At 38.3% G+C, this 20,687-nt stretch overlaps 4 protein-coding genes across 7 annotated transcripts; 2 read left to right on the top strand and 2 right to left on the bottom strand.

The window, feature by feature from the left end:
- Positions 1-8,478: 8,478 nt before the first annotated feature.
- LOC129941607 (uncharacterized) lies at positions 8,479-9,638 on the bottom strand. Of its 2 annotated transcripts, XM_056050278.1 has the most exons (3): positions 9,344-9,638; positions 8,915-9,287; positions 8,479-8,848 (listed from the first exon to the last, which is right to left on the bottom strand). In XM_056050278.1, exons 2-3 carry the CDS (start codon positions 9,282-9,284, stop codon positions 8,598-8,600), a joined length of 621 nt encoding a protein of 206 aa, XP_055906253.1. In that variant the 5' UTR covers positions 9,285-9,287; positions 9,344-9,638; the 3' UTR covers positions 8,479-8,597. The 2 variants fall into 2 exon arrangements, with proteins under 2 accessions (XP_055906253.1, XP_055906252.1); XM_056050277.1 differs by having other exon boundaries at positions 8,915-9,638.
- Positions 9,639-12,215: 2,577 nt separating this feature from the next.
- On the bottom strand, positions 12,216-13,376 carry LOC129941689 (uncharacterized). Its single transcript, XM_056050383.1, has 3 exons — positions 13,085-13,376; positions 12,652-13,024; positions 12,216-12,585 (listed from the first exon to the last, which is right to left on the bottom strand). Exons 1-3 carry the CDS (start codon positions 13,262-13,264, stop codon positions 12,335-12,337), a joined length of 804 nt encoding a protein of 267 aa, XP_055906358.1. The 5' UTR covers positions 13,265-13,376; the 3' UTR covers positions 12,216-12,334.
- A 229-nt stretch (positions 13,377-13,605) lies between these two features.
- LOC129941974 (uncharacterized) lies at positions 13,606-14,626 on the top strand. Its single transcript, XM_056050761.1, has 3 exons — positions 13,606-13,896; positions 13,957-14,329; positions 14,398-14,626. The coding sequence occupies exons 1-3, from the start codon at positions 13,717-13,719 to the stop codon at positions 14,505-14,507; spliced, it is 663 nt and encodes a 220-aa protein (XP_055906736.1). The 5' UTR covers positions 13,606-13,716; the 3' UTR covers positions 14,508-14,626.
- Positions 14,627-17,179: 2,553 nt separating this feature from the next.
- Positions 17,180-18,295, top strand: LOC129941255 (uncharacterized). Of its 3 annotated transcripts, none has more exons than XM_056049841.1 (3): positions 17,180-17,469; positions 17,530-17,902; positions 17,971-18,295. In XM_056049841.1, exons 1-3 carry the CDS (start codon positions 17,290-17,292, stop codon positions 18,174-18,176), a joined length of 759 nt encoding a protein of 252 aa, XP_055905816.1. In that variant the 5' UTR covers positions 17,180-17,289; the 3' UTR covers positions 18,177-18,295. The 3 variants fall into 3 exon arrangements, with proteins under 3 accessions (XP_055905816.1, XP_055905817.1, XP_055905815.1); XM_056049842.1 differs by having other exon boundaries at positions 17,180-17,473; XM_056049840.1 differs by having other exon boundaries at positions 17,180-17,902.
- Positions 18,296-20,687: the final 2,392 nt, after the last annotated feature.

Here is a 20,687-nt window from a genome sequence, read left to right as displayed (position 1 = left end):
CTAAGGTGAATACAAACTTTGAAAACAAGACTATAAATGCAACAGTAAAGACTGTTGGTAAGTTTAATTTTGTTTTCTGTTTGATGTTTAACTTAGTATTTGTTTCATAATCTTTTAATAAGTTCCAGTTAAAATAACCGGCAGTAACATTAGTTTTTTATAAAAATAATAATTTGTTTTTATTTTATGTCAAATAGGTCTTAAATATATTAACTGAAACTAATAAGATATTGTGAAGCAAAGCCTTAGAATATCCTATTTCTCAAGGGATACAATATAATATTACCTTAGTTCAAAAAATCTTTGTATATTCAGATGCTACTAGCTCTTAACAGATATCCAGCAAAATAATTTTTTTTCTTAAATCGCATCTCCAAAGCACCAGATATTGCATTCATTTTTGATTTGTGTTTGTTCTTGTTATTAGCATAATTAATGTAGTTTTAATTTCGGATTCTCAATATTGCGTGTATTTTTATTGATAGCCCAACAAAATTTGACTCTTTCCGAGTTTGAAAACGCTCTTCTCAATAAATGCCTTCGAAGGGCAACTGCCAATGAAATAACTGTCAATGAACCCGTTTATGACTACTTTGTACCCTCTCCAGCAGATCCTGTTAATCCCAAGCAGCTAGGAATGACTACTGTCAATAGTGTTGTTCCAGATACCCTCCTTATTGACCTTGAAGTTCCATCACATCAGCCTTTAGATGCTGATAATGTAGACAAAGAATGCCATGATAATAACAATTCTAAAAAAATACGACAGCGTAAACGAAATAAGGGCTTGCCTTATAAATCGAAAGCCGGAAAAGCTATCGGAGGAAGAAAACTAAAGTACTTGTCTTCATGTAGAAACAACTGCAAGGACAAAATTTCCAATGAAAAACAAAAACTCGTTTTTGAAAAATATTGGGCACTTGGGAGCTACAACGCACGAGTTTTATTCATGAACTCAATGATCACCGTAAAAGATAAGGCCTCAACGAAAACCCAGAAACCAAACACTGTTTACAAAAATAGGCAAATTTCTATTGATTATTCAATTGAATTTGCAAAAGAAAAAAGAAAAGTTTGCAAAAAATGTTTCTTGGATTGTTTTGGTGAAACAAATTTATTTATTAGAAGCGTAATTGCAAAAAACATTGCATCGGATGGTCTAGATTTGCTGGACAAAAGAGGTTCATCAACACCTTCTAATAAACTGCCGTTGAGTTTACTTGATGAGATAAGAAATCAAATAAATAGATTTCCAGCTTATGAGAGCCATTACTGCAGGCGCGACACGACCAAGAAATATTTGCAGCCTGGCCTTACTATAACAAAGATGTACGAGCTTTATTGTTCCGAAGTGGACACCCCAGTCAGTTTATCAAAGTACTCTCAGGTTTTTCGAGAACTTAATCTAAAAATAAAGAGTCCTAAACTGGATACCTGTGGAACTGTGTAGATAGGCTACTAAAATATCGATTACCCAGAACCCTGAAGAAAAGAACACCCTAATGGAGCTTCAAACGCTTCATCAAAAAATAACTGATGCGGCATATAGCTGCAAGAGACAAGACAAAGTTTTGGCCAGAGAAAACCCAAACACAAAAGTGTACGCTTTTGATTTGCAGCAGTGCCTCCCTACACCTTTCCTAAAATCCAACATAGCTTTTTATAAGCGTCAGCTCTGGACATACAATCTCACAGTGCATGATCTTTCAACAAATAAGCCCTTCTGTTATATGTGGCATGAAGGTACAGCAAAAAGAGGAGGAAATGAAATTTCATCTTGCTTATACGAACATCTTTTAAATGTTCCAATCAATGTCAGCAATCTGATTTTATATAGCGATTCTTGTGCGGGGCAGAACAAGAATTTACACGTGAGTGTTATGTTTATGGCAGCTTTAGAAAGAAATCCCAATCTTTTGATAATTGACCATACGTTTTTAGAACCCGGACACATTCATTTAGAGTGCGATGTCGATCACTCAGTCATCGAAAGAAAGAAAAAACACACATGTGTCAAAATACACCATCCAAGGGATTGGTAAAATTACTAAAAATTATTCAAAAATGGTTTTCGACTAGAATGTCTCGAAAGCAAACAATGATATTGAGTCCGGAATAATTTTATTTTAGAGTTTTGACACAATGTTGCAACTTAATTTAATGTGGTTTGTAAAAATATTCAATTTACAATTTTTTTTTCAAGCAAAACAAAAATTACTTAAAATCTTCAGCTTTACATTCAAAGTATGTAAAGTTGATCAAAACATTGATATACAACGTAAATCGGAAAAGGTTCAAGAACATACTTTAGGTATATGTTAGTACCTTACTGGCCTTGAAAATTATAAGTAGGTATGTAGATAAATATTTCACCAAAAGTCGGTTAACTTTCATAACTTTTTTAGATAGGTACATTTGTAAATTTCATTTAATTAAAACAACTCATCTATAAATATAATTATGTACCTATGTCTTATTCAAGGTTGGCACATCACATTGTTATAAAAATAAAGCGAGGTATAATAAGAAGACAACTTCTTTACCACTGACATGTGACTACAAAAACTGCTTAAAGTCAAAACTACTTCCATGCAACCGTCACCCTAAAGCAAAACAATATCACAAAAAAATACGTAAAAACAAAAACAAAATAGAAAATTAATTCTTAAAGCCATGTAGGTATGTAAGTACCTACCACAAAATGTATATAAACAAATTTAACAATGCAAGATGAAATTGTATGTTATTCGTGTACGCACAGTGCACTGGTAAATGGTAACATGATCCAAAATGGCTTTAAGAATCCTTTTTTACTCTACTTTGATTATATATTTTTTTCTTCACTCCAAAGTTTTTTGCTTTAAAGCAAATAAATCTGCCAAAAATGGTTGAAAAATCTAATAGGTACGCCCCTTACTACTGTTATATATATATACATATGTCATATATACCTCCATACATATGTATGTTCCTACTAACCTCCATTTGTGCAATTACCTACCTAACATTAGCCTAAACAATATATACCTACCTACCTATGCTTATGTATGTACATTGTAGAAAGTATGATTCGTCCACTATCCCTATTTTCAGAAAAAAAAGAAATTTAAAAATAAACCCATCCCAACCCATATCAAACTAACAACGAAATTGAAGAAATACTCACAAAACATCATCATTTTCGTTTTATAAATGAGAACGAAATTTAAAAAAGGAAAACAAACCTTCAAAATACATTTTCTGTAGCGAACGTGATTTGGCCTTGAATGCCACACACATGTATACCTACACAGTTGTTATTGTTGTTTTTTATTCTCTTTCTCGACAACAAATTGTGAGTAAATTTCCCATAAGAACCAAATCTGTTAAATTGGGTGTTGTATTTGATAGACTGAGATACAATAACTCGCCGGCGATACTAGCGACTTATGAGCATTTGAGAAATAAGTGTCGCCATCTAGAGCAGGATTTGCCCGGTGTCCCTTCTATTTGTAATTATTCAATGGTCTTTACTTTATCGCAGTGCACCAATAATCCCGCTTCGCTTATGAGCGCCTATTTATATACCTCAAATCGGTTCGACAAACTACTAGGTTGTTCTCGATGCTTAACAAAGCTAGTTCTCCCCTTAATCACTAGATGTTGCCCCTTCGAGGTTCTTGTATGCGCTGAATGTTCTCGAAGTTAGTTCTCCTCTTAATCACTAGATGTTTCTCGATGCTTAACGAAGCGAGTTCTCCTCTTAATTATTTGATGCTTAACGAAGCATTATATGTTGCCCCTTATTTTATGTTGAATTATTATTGCTTTTGTTGATTTTACGTTGTGTTTTTTTTTTGTCTGTGTGATAGGAATTAAATCCCTGGAATCGAGACCCTGGAGGTGCAATGCTATCATATTATATGCCCTCCTTTGCTTTCTTTCATACCAATCTATGCACAATCAAGATTACTTCGCTTAAGGCATTTGCTTTTTGTACGAAACCATCGGACCTGCTATGGTGGTAATGAGAAAATTTCTAGGGCTTAAAACAGTTCAATTAAGTTTGTCAATTAATTGATTTAAATTCTTCGAGAGATTCCTTTAAGGCTAGTCTTTTATTTATATTTACTTTTTAGTAATGTTATATATGTACATATATTAATATCTATTTTTACCATAATTTGTTAGCTGCTTGTAGATGTTACATAATAAATAAATAAATAAAGAAATACTTTTGTTCGCCTTTCAGAATAAAAATTGACATTCAAAATTGTTCCTTTTAATGAAATTTTTTAAAAGTTTTATAAAATTTCAAGAGAAATCGAAATCGAACTTGGACATTATTTTTTTAAAAGTATTAATCTACAGCCCTAAATGAGGGCTCCATAAACTATGGTTTCGAAATCATTAAAATTCGAATATATAAAAAAGATGAGGTTAACGCGGAAAGCGGGCCTACAAAAACTAACGAAGGTGAACTAGCGGTTGGTGAACCTGGGACGTCGTCTTCTCTCCTAACAGAGGGTGACGATGCACCCTTGTCCTCTCCAATCGCGAATGCACCCTCTACAAAAGTCGTGGACAGTCCATCCTTAATGGAGACTGAGGACGACCTTATAACATGATCCTTCTGAGCGAGCACGAACTCTTGGGTTCATCCTCAGACTCAGAGGATCAAAACAAAACCGTGGTGGAGGTTGATCTGCCTAATTGTAGCCAAAATGCTGCATAAAGGCCTCGGCCTCACTTCTTCTCCGTCTGGCGACTAAGGGGGAAGATATTGTCCTGATCCAAGAGCCATGGATTGCAGGATCCGTTGTTCGAGGACTCAGGACTCCTGGATACTACACACTTTGTGTGACAGATAAAGGTGAACCTAGATCTTGCATACTAGTGAAACGTAGCCTTAATGTATTTTTACTCCATCGTTTCAGTGACAAAGATACCACCGTAGCTATGCTAGAAACAACCAAAGGAAGTTTCTGGCTGGTATCGGCGTATCTTGGGCATGACCACCTTGGCCCTCTCCCTGGAAAAACCCTGGAGAAAGTCGACGCTGAAGCGGAAAGGCAAACGATCCGCCTAATTATTGGGAGCGATGCTAACGCTCATCATACTGCATGGGGCAGTACGAATATCAACGACAGAGGTGAGTCTCTTTTTGATTATATTCTTGGTACTAACCTCTTAGTAAGTAATGTTGGTAATGAACCAACCTTCATAACTAAAACTCGACAAGAAGTCTTAGACATAACTCTTGTCTCAGATAGTATACACCATATGATCTTGGACTGGAAAGTATCCAAAGAACACTCGTTCTCTGATCATAGATATATCCAGTTCAATATAAATGTGGATGATAACCCGAGTCCATTGACTTTTCGAAACTATCGGAAAACTGACTGGGCTTTATACAGGAACTCATTACAGAGTTTACTAGAACCTGGACTATCTAGTCCTTCCTCTAACGCTAACGAACTTGACAACAAAGTCAATGACCTTACCTCAGCTATGAACACATTGTCCACTTATACACATAAGAGGAAAGAGGAAACCACAATGGTGGGCCTCAGAGCTTGACTCGCTCAGGAAGGAATGCAGGAAACTTTTCAACCGGGCCAAAGCTGCAAGACTAGCCTCTCATTGGGACTCCTACAAAGAATCCCTAAGAATCTACAAGAAGGCACTAAGGAAATCCAAGCGATCTTCTTCGCGATCCTTCTCTGGCATGATAGATGAAACTTCTGAAGCCTCTAGGTTACGGAAAATTCTTTCAACTAATCCAGCTATGCCAAGCTGCTTGAAAAATACAGACGGCTCCTGGACAAATTCAAGTAATGAATCGCTGAATTTACTATTGGACACTCACTTTCCTGGTAGTTCTCTTACCGAAACTTGCAACAGTTTTATACGTTCAAGTTCAAATACAACATATCCACAAGGTCTAATCAAACAGGATAAGCTACAATGGGCTCTAAACAGCTTCAAACCATTTAAAGCTGCAAGACCAGATGGAATAATACCAGCAGAATTACAAAAAGCTTCTGATATAATTGCACCAATCCTTGATGCAATTTTTACCAGCTGTCTTTACCTGGTCCATGTTCCCTCGGCATGGAGAGAAGTTAAAGTTGTTTTTATACCTAAAGCTGGTTAATGCTACCAAGTCAATCCTTAAGATCTACGACCAATAAGTCTATCATCGTTCCTTCTTAAGACCCTGGAAAGATTGATTGATATCCATTCAAGGGCACGTATCGATACAAGACTTCTGTCTTCGTCTCAACATGCCTACTGTAAAGGTAAATCGGTGGAAACAGCGTTACACACTTTAGTACGCACCATCGAATATTCCCTCCATCATAAAGAGTTCACTTTGGTTGCTTTACTTGACATCGAAGGCGCCTTTAACAACGCGGTCACATCTGCAATCACATCTGCACTGACATCTCTAAATGTAGAGAGTTCGCTTCGGGAGTTAATTCATATAATGCTTACTAGCAGAATAATTAACTCAAAACTGGGCAACTCTTCTTGCAGACGATTCGTTAGTAGAGGGACACCGCAAGGTGGTGTTCTATCCCCTCTCCTCTGGAACCTAGTGGTGAATGAAATCCTAACTAGTCTGGATGCGGAGGGTTTCAGAGTGATAGCTTATGCGGACGACGTTGCTATAGCAGTTTCAGGAAAGCATCTTAATATCCTAAAAGAACTCTTACAAAATGCTTTGAACAGACTAATACTTTGGGCTGATCGGTGTGGACTGGGTGTTAACCCACACAAAACCGATCTGGTCTTATTTTCGAGGAGATACAAAATTCCAATTATCAACCCTCCTTATATTAAAGGAATCCAATTAAAATTCCCAGACGAGGCCAAATACCTAGGTCTTGTCTTAGACAAAAAACTAAATTGGAAACACAACGTACAGGAAAGAGTCAATAAAGCTACTGTAGCTCTCTTTTCTTGCAAAAAAGCTATTGGTAATAAATGGGGTTTACAACCCAGAATCACGCATTGGCTATACACATCGGTAATCAGACCGATTTTAACGTACTGTGTAGCAGAATGGTGGACTGCTTTAGAGAAAGGTATAAACAGGGATAAGTTAAATAAAGTCCAACGTTCAGCCTGCCTATGTATAAGCGGATCGTTTCGCACGACCCCGTCTGCGGCACTGGACACATTGCTCTACCTTACACCTCTTGACATATTTAGTAAACAAATAGCTGCAAGCTCTGCTATTCGCCTCAATGCTTCGTCGCAGTGGACTAACAACAACATTGGCCACTCCGTAATTCTAAGGTACTTAGAACCAGTTCTAAAGCACACAGACTACACCATCTCCCAACTACAATTCGACAGAAACTTCCAGATTTCTATACCTACCAGATCTTTTTGGGAGGATAGGACATTCTTGGAGGATGAGTCAATCCACTTTTACACAGATGGCTCAAAGACCAAAGAAGGGGTTGGTGGTGGTGTGTACTCTGAAAGACTGAAATTAAGTCTCTCATTCCGCCATCCCAATCATTGTAGCGTGTTCCAGGCGGAACTTTTGGCGATTAAGGAAGTCTTGTCTTGGCTCAAAGAAAACGTGATCATCTGATATCCGTATTTTCTCCTACAGCCAGGCCGCTATCAAATCTCTGGACTCGGCCTCTACAAACTCTATAACAGTGCATAACTGTCGATCATCTCTAATGGAGATGGCGCAACAGTTTAATATTCACCTTTGCTGGGTGCCGGGCCATAGAGACATTCCAGGTAACTGTAAGGCAGATGAACTCGCCAGGAACGGTACAGTACAGTCCATCCTACCACGTTTGGCAAGTACTGGCATACCAATCGCTACTTGTAAACTGCTACTAATGCAAGACGCTGTGAGGAGGGCAGGCACCAGGTGGACCAACATCACCACGTGTCAAGTCACAAAAAACATCTGGCCAACACTGGATTTAAAACGTTCAAGGTGCTTGCTCTCTCTAAGCAGATCGCATATAAGCTCGATAATAGGTGTCATAACCGGACACTGTCTAATAGGAAAGCACGCCACGAGACTAGGCGTATTCTCAAATGACTTTTGCAGAAGCTGTATGGACGAGGAAGAAGAAGAAACGGTTCTTCATCTTCTCTGCACATGCCCTGCTCTAGCTCGAAAACGCAAGAATTACCTAGGAGAATTCTTCTTTAACGATCTAAACGATCTAAATCATATCGGTATAATCAGCCTCTCACGTTTCGTAAGGGACTCTAACTGGTTCCATTGAGCTTAGGAGGAAGCCTCAAGATTCATGTGGTATCACAATGGGCCATTGAACTGGCCTAAGTGTGTCCGTTCCATCTTGGACAGCCACTATAACCTAACCTAACCATTAATCTACAAAAATACCACTGCATAAATTTGGAACATTTGAATGTCTCTTCTGTTAACAGTTTGACTTAGGACACAATAGGAAGTTACCAGTGTGGGTGGTATCCCAAAATTAAGCAGCATTTCAATTTTTGAACTCGTTTATTAAACATAAATGGTTATCACATAATACAAATATACATAAGTATGTACTTATAATATGTACATTTTTAAAACACACATATGAATCTAACATGTAAGTCTAATCCTCAAGCTCAGTCTCAGGCTCAGTTAGTTCATCAGCAGGCTCAACCTGTTTTACACCATGGTTATTTATAAGTGGTGCTGCATTGTTAATATTTGTCTCATGATTTAAAAGTGTAAACGAAAGGTTCAATCCCACATTTACATGTCGTGAACTTGGCGTCAATATACTTATATCAGAACAACCTTTATAGTTCTCCTGATGCGGTCCACAACCCAAACCAAGACTGCCATCTTCACAATTATCTCCTAAAATTGAAATTATTGTTATTTATTTTAAACTTTCATCAATTTCACAAACAACATATAAATTACCTGCTTCATAGTTCCATCTCAAAACACAGTGCATACAATCTAATTCTGGAGGAAACATTATTTGTACATTTAACCATCCGACCTTTTCTTCAACATAAAACTTATCACTGCCATCAGCCAATAGAACGGGATTTTCCTTAAAACAATCCTCAGATTCTTCATGAAACTCGTCCAAGTTGCAAATATCGAAGTAGAAGAAACCCATGTGGTTTACGATGACTTGTATGCCCAATTCGACCTGGTATTCATTAACGTACTGTTTGGTAATTACTCCCTCTCCAAAGGTTCCACCCAGTTCATTGGGACGAGGTGTTGGTAAACTGTAATCATCTCCACACAATCCACATTCACCAGCATTAGTACCCCACATTACCTGGAAAATAAAGCTCATGAGGAATGTAAAGATAAAATAAAAATTAGTTGCAAAACTTAAATCGGCTCCTCCACAATTGAGCATGTTATCTTCGTAATTTTTCGGGGCTGATTCATCATATCGCCACCTAGATGAACGACTAACAGGATCTAAAAGCATTCCATGACCAATTACCTTGGTACAGAAAATATTAAGGACTGCAATAAGCGTTGCGATAGGATAAAATTCATGTTTAAACATATTATAATATACTCTTATTGAACAACTTTTTACGGTTCTTGAACTTTTGAAGCTTGAAATGATGTGGTTGTCTCCGGTTGTGGTTCAATAATATACAAAAACGAATATTAAATTTTAACTTTATATATATTATTTTGTTTTATTTTTGAAAAACACTAATTTTCACAACTTTTAATTTGTCATCCATCATCGGGCGTATAATTGACTCAATTATAAGTCAATTATACGCCCGATGGTGACAAATATCCGAAACGCGTCGAGATATATCAACCAAATTAAAAGTTGTGAAAATCATTTTTTTTTTTCAAAAATAAAACAAAATAATTTATATAAAGTTAAAATTTAATATTTTTACCAAGTCAATCCTTAAGATCTACGACTAATAAGTCTATCATCGTTCCTTCTTAAGACCCTGGAAAGATTGATTGATATCCATTTAAGGGCACGTATCGATACAAGACTTCTGTCTTCGTCTCAACATGCCTACTGTAAAGGTAAATCGGTGGAAACAGCGTTACACACTTTAGTACGCACCATCGAATATTCCCTCCATCATAAAGAGTTCACTTTGGTTGCTTTACTTGACATCGAAGGCGCCTTTAACAACGCGGTCACATCTGCAATCACATCTGCACTGACATCTCTAAATGTAGAGAGTTCGCTTCGGGAGTTAATTCATATAATGCTTACTAGCAGAATAATTAACTCAAAACTGGGCAACTCTTCTTGCAGACGATTCGTTAGTAGAGGGACACCGCAAGGTGGTGTTCTATCCCCTCTCCTCTGGAACCTAGTGGTGAATGAAATCCTAACTAGTCTGGATGCGGAGGGTTTCAGAGTGATAGCTTATGCGGACGACGTTGCTATAGCAGTTTCAGGAAAGCATCTTAATATCCTAAAAGAACTCTTACAAAATGCTTTGAACAGACTAATACTTTGGGCTGATCGGTGTGGACTGGGTGTTAACCCACACAAAACCGATCTGGTCTTATTTTCGAGGAGATACAAAATTCCAATTATCAACCCTCCTTATATTAAAGGAATCCAATTAAAATTCCCAGACGAGGCCAAATACCTAGGTCTTGTCTTAGACAAAAAACTAAATTGGAAACACAACGTACAGGAAAGAGTCAATAAAGCTACTGTAGCTCTCTTTTCTTGCAAAAAAGCTATTGGTAATAAATGGGGTTTACAACCCAGAATCACGCATTGGCTATACACATCGGTAATCAGACCGATTTTAACGTACTGTGTAGCAGAATGGTGGACTGCTTTAGAGAAAGGTATAAACAGGGATAAGTTAAATAAAGTCCAACGTTCAGCCTGCCTATGTATAAGCGGATCGTTTCGCACGACCCCGTCTGCGGCACTGGACACATTGCTCTACCTTACACCTCTTGACATATTTAGTAAACAAATAGCTGCAAGCTCTGCTATTCGCCTCAATGCTTCGTCGCAGTGGACTAACAACAACATTGGCCACTCCGTAATTCTAAGGTACTTAGAACCAGTTCTAAAGCACACAGACTACACCATCTCCCAACTACAATTCGACAGAAACTTCCAGATTTCTATACCTACCAGATCTTTTTGGGAGGATAGGACATTCTTGGAGGATGAGTCAATCCACTTTTACACAGATGGCTCAAAGACCAAAGAAGGGGTTGGTGGTGGTGTGTACTCTGAAAGACTGAAATTAAGTCTCTCATTCCGCCATCCCAATCATTGTAGCGTGTTCCAGGCGGAACTTTTGGCGATTAAGGAAGTCTTGTCTTGGCTCAAAGAAAACGTGATCATCTGATATCCGTATTTTCTCCTACAGCCAGGCCGCTATCAAATCTCTGGACTCGGCCTCTACAAACTCTATAACAGTGCATAACTGTCGATCATCTCTAATGGAGATGGCGCAACAGTTTAATATTCACCTTTGCTGGGTGCCGGGCCATAGAGACATTCCAGGTAACTGTAAGGCAGATGAACTCGCCAGGAACGGTACAGTACAGTCCATCCTACCACGTTTGGCAAGTACTGGCATACCAATCGCTACTTGTAAACTGCTACTAATGCAAGACGCTGTGAGGAGGGCAGGCACCAGGTGGACCAACATCACCACGTGTCAAGTCACAAAAAACATCTGGCCAACACTGGATTTAAAACGTTCAAGGTGCTTGCTCTCTCTAAGCAGATCGCATATAAGCTCGATAATAGGTGTCATAACCGGACACTGTCTAATAGGAAAGCACGCCACGAGACTAGGCGTATTCTCAAATGACTTTTGCAGAAGCTGTATGGACGAGGAAGAAGAAGAAACGGTTCTTCATCTTCTCTGCACATGCCCTGCTCTAGCTCGAAAACGCAAGAATTACCTAGGAGAATTCTTCTTTAACGATCTAAACGATCTAAATCATATCGGTATAATCAGCCTCTCACGTTTCGTAAGGGACTCTAACTGGTTCCATTGAGCTTAGGAGGAAGCCTCAAGATTCATGTGGTATCACAATGGGCCATTGAACTGGCCTAAGTGTGTCCGTTCCATCTTGGACAGCCACTATAACCTAACCTAACCATTAATCTACAAAAATACCACTGCATAAATTTGGAACATTTGAATGTCTCTTCTGTTAACAGTTTGACTTAGGACACAATAGGAAGTTACCAGTGTGGGTGGTATCCCAAAATTAAGCAGCATTTCAATTTTTGAACTCGTTTATTAAACATAAATGGTTATCACATAATACAAATATACATAAGTATGTACTTATAATATGTACATTTTTAAAACACACATATGAATCTAACATGTAAGTCTAATCCTCAAGCTCAGTCTCAGGCTCAGTTAGTTCATCAGCAGGCTCAACCTGTTTTACACCATGGTTATTTATAAGTGGTGCTGCATTGTTAATATTTGTCTCATGATTTAAAAGTGTAAACGAAAGGTTCAATCCCACATTTACATGTCGTGAACTTGGCGTCAATATACTTATATCAGAACAACCTTTATAGTTCTCCTGATGCGGTCCACAACCCAAACCAAGACTGCCATCTTCACAATTATCTCCTAAAATTGAAATTATTGTTATTTATTTTAAACTTTCATCAATTTCACAAACAACATATAAATTACCTGCTTCATAGTTCCATCTCAAAACACAGTGCATACAATTTAATTCTGGAGGAAAAATTACTGTTGCATTTAACCATCCGACCGTTTCATCAATATAAAACTTATCACTGCCATCAGCCAATAGAATGGGATTTTCCTTAAAACAATCCTCAGATTCTTCATGAAACTCGTCCAAGTTGCAAATATCGAAGTAGAAGAAACCCATGTGGTTTACGATGACTTGTATGCCCAATTCGACCTGGTATTCATTAACGTACTGTTTGGTAATTACTCCCTCTCCAAAGGTTCCACCCAGTTCATTGGGACGAGGTGTTGGTAAACTGTAATCATCTCCACACAATCCACATTCACCAGCATTAGTACCCCACATTACCTGGAAAATAAAGCTCATGAGGAATGTAAAGATAAAATAAAAATTAGTTGCAAAACTTACATCGGCTCCTCCACAATTGAGCATGTTATCTTCGTAATTTTTCGGGGCTGATTCATCATATCGCCACCTAGATGAACGACTAACAGGATCTAAAAGCATTCCATGACCAATTACCTTGGTACAGAAAATATTAAGGACTGCAATAAGCGTTGCGATAGGATAAAATTCATGTTTAAACATATTATAATATACTCTTATTGAACAACTTTTTACGGTTCTTGAACTTTTGAAGCTTGAAATGATGTGGTTGTCTCCGGTTGTGGTTCAATAATATACAAAAACGAATATTAAATTTTAACTTTATATATATTATTTTGTTTTATTTTTGAAAAAAAAAATGATTTTCACAACTTTTAATTTGGTTGATATATCTCGACGCGTTTCGGATATTTGTCACCATCGGGCGTATAATTGACTTATAATTGAGTCAATTATACGCCCGATGATGGATGACAAATTAAAAGTTGTGAAAATTAGTGTTTTTCAAAAATAAAACAAAATAATATATATAAAGTTAAAATTTAATATTCGTTTTTGTATATTATTGAACCACAACCGGAGACAACCACATCATTTCAAGCTTCAAAAGTTCAAGAACCGTAAAAAGTTGTTCAATAAGAGTATATTATAATATGTTTAAACATGAATTTTATCCTATCGCAACGCTTATTGCAGTCCTTAATATTTTCTGTACCAAGGTAATTGGTCATGGAATGCTTTTAGATCCTGTTAGTCGTTCATCTAGGTGGCGATATGATGAATCAGCCCCGAAAAATTACGAAGATTACATGCTCAATTGTGGAGGAGCCGATGTAAGTTTTGCAACTAATTTTTATTTTATCTTTACATTCCTCATGAGCTTTATTTTCCAGGTAATGTGGGGTACTAATGCTGGTGAATGTGGATTGTGTGGAGATGATTACAGTTTACCAACACCTCGTCCCAATGAACTGGGTGGAACCTTTGGAGAGGGAGTAATTACCAAACAGTACGTTAATGAATCCCAGGTCGAATTGGGCATACAAGTCATCGTAAACGACGTGGGTTTCTTCTACTTCGATATTTGCAACTTGGACGAGTTTCATGAAGAATCTGAGGATTGTTTTAAGGAAAATCCCATTCTATTGGCTGATGGCAGTGATAAGTTTTATATTGATAAAACGGTCGGATGGTTAAATGCAACAGTAATTTTTCCTCCAGAATTAAATTGTATGCACTGTGTTTTGAGATGGAACTATGTAGCAGGTAATTTATATGTTGTTTGTAAGGAATTGATGAAAGTTTAAAATAAATAACAATAATTTCAATTTTAGGAGATAATTGTGAAGATGACAGTCTTGGTTTGGGTTGTGGACCGCATCAGGAGAACTATAAAGGTTGTTCTGATATAAGTATATTGACTGAGACTGAGCTTGAGGCTTAGACTTACATGTTAGATTCATATGTGTGTTTTAAAAATGTACATATTATAAGTACATACTTATGTATATTTGTATTATGTGATAACCATTTATGTTTAATAAACGAGTTCAAAAATTGAAATGCTGCTTAATTTTGGGATACCACCCACACTGGTAACTTCCTATTGTGTCCTAAGTCAAACTGTTAACAGAAGAGACATTCAAATGTTCCAAATTTATGCAGTGGTATTTTTGTAGATTAATGGTTAGGTTCGGTTATAGTGGCTGTCCAAGATGGAACGGACACACTTAGGCCAGTTTAATGGCCCATTGTGATACCACATGAATCTTGAGGCTTCCTCCTAAGCTCAATGGAACCAGTTAGAGTCCCTTACGAAACGTGAGAGGCTGATTATACCGATATGATTTAGATCGTTTAGATCGTTAAAGAAGAATTCTCCTAGGTAATTCTTGCGTTTTCGAGCTAGAGCAGGGCATGTGCAGAGAAGATGAAGAACCGTTTCTTCTTCTTCCTCGTCCATACAGCTTCTGCAAAAGTCATTTGAGAATACGCCTAGTCTCGTGGCGTGCTTTCCTATTAGACAGTGTCCGGTTATGACACCTATTATCGAGCTTATATGCGATCTGCTTAGAGAGAGCAAGCACCTTGAACGTTTTAAATCCAGTGTTGGCCAGATGTTTTTTGTGACTTGACACGTGGTGATGTTGGTCCACCTGGTGCCTGCCTTCTCACAGCGTCTTGCATTAGTAGCAGTTTACAAGTAGCGATTGGTATGCCAGTACTTGCCAAACGTGGTAGGATGGACTGTACTGTACCGTTCCTGGCGAGTTCATCTGCCTTACAGTTACCTGGAATGTCTCTATGGCCCGGCACCCAGCAAAGGTGAATATTAAACTGTTGCGCCATCTCCATTAGAGATGATCGACAGTTATGCACTGTTATAGAGTTTGTAGAGGCCGAGTCCAGAGATTTGATAGCGGCCTGGCTGTCGGAGAAAATACGGATATCAGATGATCACGTTTTCTTTGAGCCAAGACAAGACTTCCTTAATCGCCAAAAGTTCCGCCTGGAACACGCTACAATGATTGGGATGGCGGAATGAGAGACTTAATTTCAGTCGTTCAGAGTACACACCACCACCAACCCCTACTTTGGTCTTTTAGCCATCTGTGTAAAAGTGGATTGACTCATCCTCCAAGAATGTCCTATCCTCCCAAAAAGATCTGGTAGGTATAGAAATCTGGAAGTTTCTGTCGAATTGTAGTTGGGAGATGGTGTAGTCTGTGTGCTTTAGAACTGGTTCTAAGTACCTTAGAATTACGGAGTGGCCAATGTTGTTGTTAGTCCACTGCGACGAAGCATTGAGGCGAATAGCAGAGCTTGCAGCTATTTGTTTACTAAATATGTCAAGAGGTGTAAGGTAGAGCAATGTGTCCAGTGCCGCAGACGGGGTCGTGCGAAGCGATCCGCTTATACATACATAGGCAGGCTGAATGTTGGACTTTATTTAGCTTATCCCTGTTTATATCTTTCTCTAAAACAGTCCACCATACTCCCACACCGTACGTTAAAATCGGTCTGATTAGCGATGTGTATAGCCAATGCGTGATTCTGGGTTGTAAACCCCATTTATTACCAATAGCTTTTTTGCAAGAAAAGAGAACTACAGTAGCTTTTTTGACTCTTTCCTGTACGTTGCGTTTCCAATTTAGTTTTTTGTCTAAGACAAGACCCAGGTATTTAGCCTCGTCTGAGAATTTTAATTGGATTCCTTTAATATAGGGAGGGTTGACAAATGGAATTTTGTATCTCCTCGAAAATAAGTCTACACCGGACAGCCTTAAGTATTAGTCTGTCCAAGGCATTTTTTAAGAGTTCTTTTAGGATGTTAAGATGCTTTCCTGAAACTGCTATAGCAACGTCCGCTTCGTCCGCATAAGCTATCACTCTGAAACCCTTCGCATCCAGACTAGTTAGGATTTCATTCACCACTAGGTTCCAGAGGAGAGGGGCTAAAACACCGCCTTGAGGTGTCCCTCTACTAACGAATTGCTACTAGAAGAGTTGCCCAGTTTTGAGTTAATTATTCTGCTAGTAAGCATTAAATGAATTAACTCCCGAAGCGAACTCTCTACATTTAGAGATGTCAGTGCAGATGTGATTGCAGATGTGTCCGCGTTGTTAAAGGCGCCTTCGATGTCAAGAAAAGCAACCAAAGTGAACTCTTTATGATGGAGGGAATATTCGATGGTGCGTACTAAAGTGTGTAACGCTGTTTCCACCGATTTACCTTTACAGTAGGCATGTTGAGACGAAGACAGAAGTCTTGTATCGATACGTGCCCTTAAATGGATATCAATCAATCTTTCCAGGGTCTTAAGAAGGAACGATGATAGACTTATTAGTCGTAGATCTTAAGGATTGACTTGGTAAAAATATTAAATTTTAACTTTATATAAATTATTTTGTTTTATTTTTGAAAAAAAAAATGATTTTCACAACTTTTAATTTGGTTGATATATCTCGACGCGTTTCGGATATTTGTCACCATCGGGCGTATAATTGACTTATAATTGAGTCAATTATACGCCCGATGATGGATGACAAATTAAAAGTTGTGAAAATTAGTGTTTTTCAAAAATAAAACAAAATAATATATATAAAGTTAAAATTTAATATTCGTTTTTGTATATTATTGAACCACAACCGGAGACAACCACATCATTTCAAGCTTCAAAAGTTCAAGAACCGTAAAAAGTTGTTCAATAAGAGTATATTATAATATGTTTAAACATGAATTTTATCCTATCGCAACGCTTATTGCAGTCCTTAATATTTTCTGTACCAAGGTAATTGGTCATGGAATGCTTTTAGATCCTGTTAGTCGTTCATCTAGGTGGCGATATGATGAATCAGCCCCGAAAAATTACGAAGATAACATGCTCAATTGTGGAGGAGCCGATTTAAGTTTTGCAACTAATTTTTATTTTATCTTTACATTCCTCATGAGCTTTATTTTCCAGGTAATGTGGGGTACTAATGCTGGTGAATGTGGATTGTGTGGAGATGATTACAGTTTACCAACACCTCGTCCCAATGAACTGGGTGGAACCTTTGGAGAGGGAGTAATTACCAAACAGTACGTTAATGAATCCCAGGTCGAATTGGGCATACAAGTCATCGTAAACCACATGGGTTTCTTCTACTTCGATATTTGCAACTTGGACGAGTTTCATGAAGAATCTGAGGATTGTTTTAAGGAAAATCCCATTCTATTGGCTGATGGCAGTGATAAGTTTTATATTGATGAAACGGTCGGATGGTTAAATGCAACAGTAATTTTTCCTCCAGAATTAAATTGTATGCACTGTGTTTTGAGATGGAACTATGTAGCAGGTAATTTATATGTTGTTTGTAAGGACTTGATGAAAGTTTAAAATAAATAACAATAATTTCAATTTTAGGAAATAATTGGGGTAAATGTGAAGATGGCAGTCTTGGTTTGGGTTGTGGACCGTTTCAGAAGAACTATAAAGGTTGTTCTGATATAAGTATAGTGACGCCAAGTTCACGACATATCTTATCACTTATAAATAACCATGGTGTAAAACAGGTTGAGCCTGCTGATGAACTAACTGAGCCTGAGCCTGAGACTGAGCTTGAGGCTTAGACTTACATGTTAGATTCATATGTGTGTTTTAAAAATGTACATATTATAAGTACATACTTATGTATATTTGTATTATGTGATAACCATTTATGTTTAATAAACGAGTTCAAAAATTGAAATGCTGCTTAATTTTGGGATACCACCCACACTGGTAACTTCCTATTGTGTCCTAAGTCAAACTGTTAACAGAAGAGACATTCAAATGTTCCAAATTTATGCAGTGGTATTTTTGTAGATTAATGGTTAGGTTAGGTTATAGTGGCTGTCCAAGATGGAACGGACACACTTAGGCCAGTTCAATGGCCCATTGTGATACCACATGAATCTTGAGGCTTCCTCCTAAGCTCAATGGAACCAGTTAGAGTCCCTTACGAAACGTGAGAGGCTGATTATACCGATATGATTTAGATCGTTTAGATCGTTAAAGAAGAATTCTCCTAGGTAATTCTTGCGTTTTCGAGCTAGAGCAGGGCATGTGCAGAGAAGATGAAGAACCGTTTCTTCTTCTTCCTCGTCCATACAGCTTCTGCAAAAGTCATTTGAGAATACGCCTAGTCTCGTGGCGTGCTTTCCTATTAGACAGTGTCCGGTTATGACACCTATTATCGAGCTTATATGCGATCTGCTTAGAGAGAGCAAGCACCTTGAACGTTTTAAATCCAGTGTTGGCCAGATGTTTTTTGTGACTTGACACGTGGTGATGTTGGTCCACCTGGTGCCTGCCCTCCTCACAGCGTCTTGCATTAGTAGCAGTTTACAAGTAGCGATTGGTATGCCAGTACTTGCCAAACGTGGTAGGATGGACTGTACTGTACCGTTCCTGGCGAGTTCATCTGCCTTACAGTTACCTGGAATGTCTCTATGGCCCGGCACCCAGCAAAGGTGAATATTAAACTGTTGCGCCATCTCCATTAGAGATGATCGACAGTTATGCACTGTTATAGAGTTTGTAGAGGCCGAGTCCAGAGATTTGATAGCGGCCTGGCTGTAGGAGAAAATACGGATATCAGATGATCACGTTTTCTTTGAGCCAAGACAAGACTTCCTTAATCGCCAAAAGTTCCGCCTGGAACACGCTACAATGATTGGGATGGCGGAATGAGAGACTTAATTTCAGTCTTTCAGAGTACACACCACCACCAACCCCTTCTTTGGTCTTTGAGCCATCTGTGTAAAAGTGGATTGACTCATCCTCCAAGAATGTCCTATCCTCCCAAAAAGATCTGGTAGGTATAGAAATCTGGAAGTTTCTGTCGAATTGTAGTTGGGAGATGGTGTAGTCTGTGTGCTTTAGAACTGGTTCTAAGTACCTTAGAATTACGGAGTGGCCAATGTTGTTGTTAGTCCACTGCGACGAAGCATTGAGGCGAATAGCAGAGCTTGCAGCTATTTGTTTACTAAATATGTCAAGAGGTGTAAGGTAGAGCAATGTGTCCAGTGCCGCAGACGGGGTCGTGCGAAACGATCCGCTTATACATAGGCAGGCTGAACGTTGGACTTTATTTAACTTATCCCTGTTTATACCTTTCTCTAAAGCAGTCCACCATTCTGCTACACAGTACGTTAAAATCGGTCTGATTACCGATGTGTATAGCCAATGCGTGATTCTGGGTTGTAAACCCCATTTATTACCAATAGCTTTTTTGCAAGAAAAGAGAGCTACAGTAGCTTTATTGACTCTTTCCTGTACGTTGTGTTTCCAATTTAGTTTTTTGTCTAAGACAAGACCTAGGTATTTGGCCTCGTCTGGGAATTTTAATTGGATTCCTTTAATATAAGGAGGGTTGATAATTGGAATTTTGTATCTCCTCGAAAATAAGACCAGATCGGTTTTGTGTGGGTTAACACCCAGTCCACACCGATCAGCCCAAAGTATTAGTCTGTTCAAAGCATTTTGTAAGAGTTCTTTTAGGATATTAAGATGCTTTCCTGAAACTGCTATAGCAACGTCGTCCGCATAAGCTATCACTCTGAAACCCTCCGCATCCAGACTAGTTAGGATTTCATTCACCACTAGGTTCCAGAGGAGAGGGGATAGAACACCACCTTGCGGTGTCCCTCTACTAACGAATCGTCTGCAAGAAGAGTTGCCCAGTTTTGAGTTAATTATTCTGCTAGTAAGCATTATATGAATTAACTCCCGAAGCGAACTCTCTACATTTAGAGATGTCAGTGCAGATGTGATTGCAGATGTGACCGCGTTGTTAAAGGCGCCTTCGATGTCAAGTAAAGCAACCAAAGTGAACTCTTTATGATGGAGGGAATATTCGATGGTGCGTACTAAAGTGTGTAACGCTGTTTCCACCGATTTACCTTTACAGTAGGCATGTTGAGACGAAGACAGAAGTCTTGTATCGATACGTGCCCTTAAATGGATATCAATCAATCTTTCCAGGGTCTTAAGAAGGAACGATGATAGACTTATTGGTCGTAGATCTTAAGGATTGACTTGGTAGCATTAACCAGCTTTAGGTATAAAAACAACTTTAACTTCTCTCCATGCCGAGGGAA

This window comes from Eupeodes corollae, chromosome 1, assembly GCF_945859685.1.
Source record: "Eupeodes corollae chromosome 1, idEupCoro1.1, whole genome shotgun sequence".
In the NCBI taxonomy this organism is placed as follows: Eukaryota; Metazoa; Arthropoda; class Insecta; order Diptera; family Syrphidae; genus Eupeodes; species Eupeodes corollae.
This window is presented reverse-complemented; position numbering and strand designations above follow the sequence as displayed.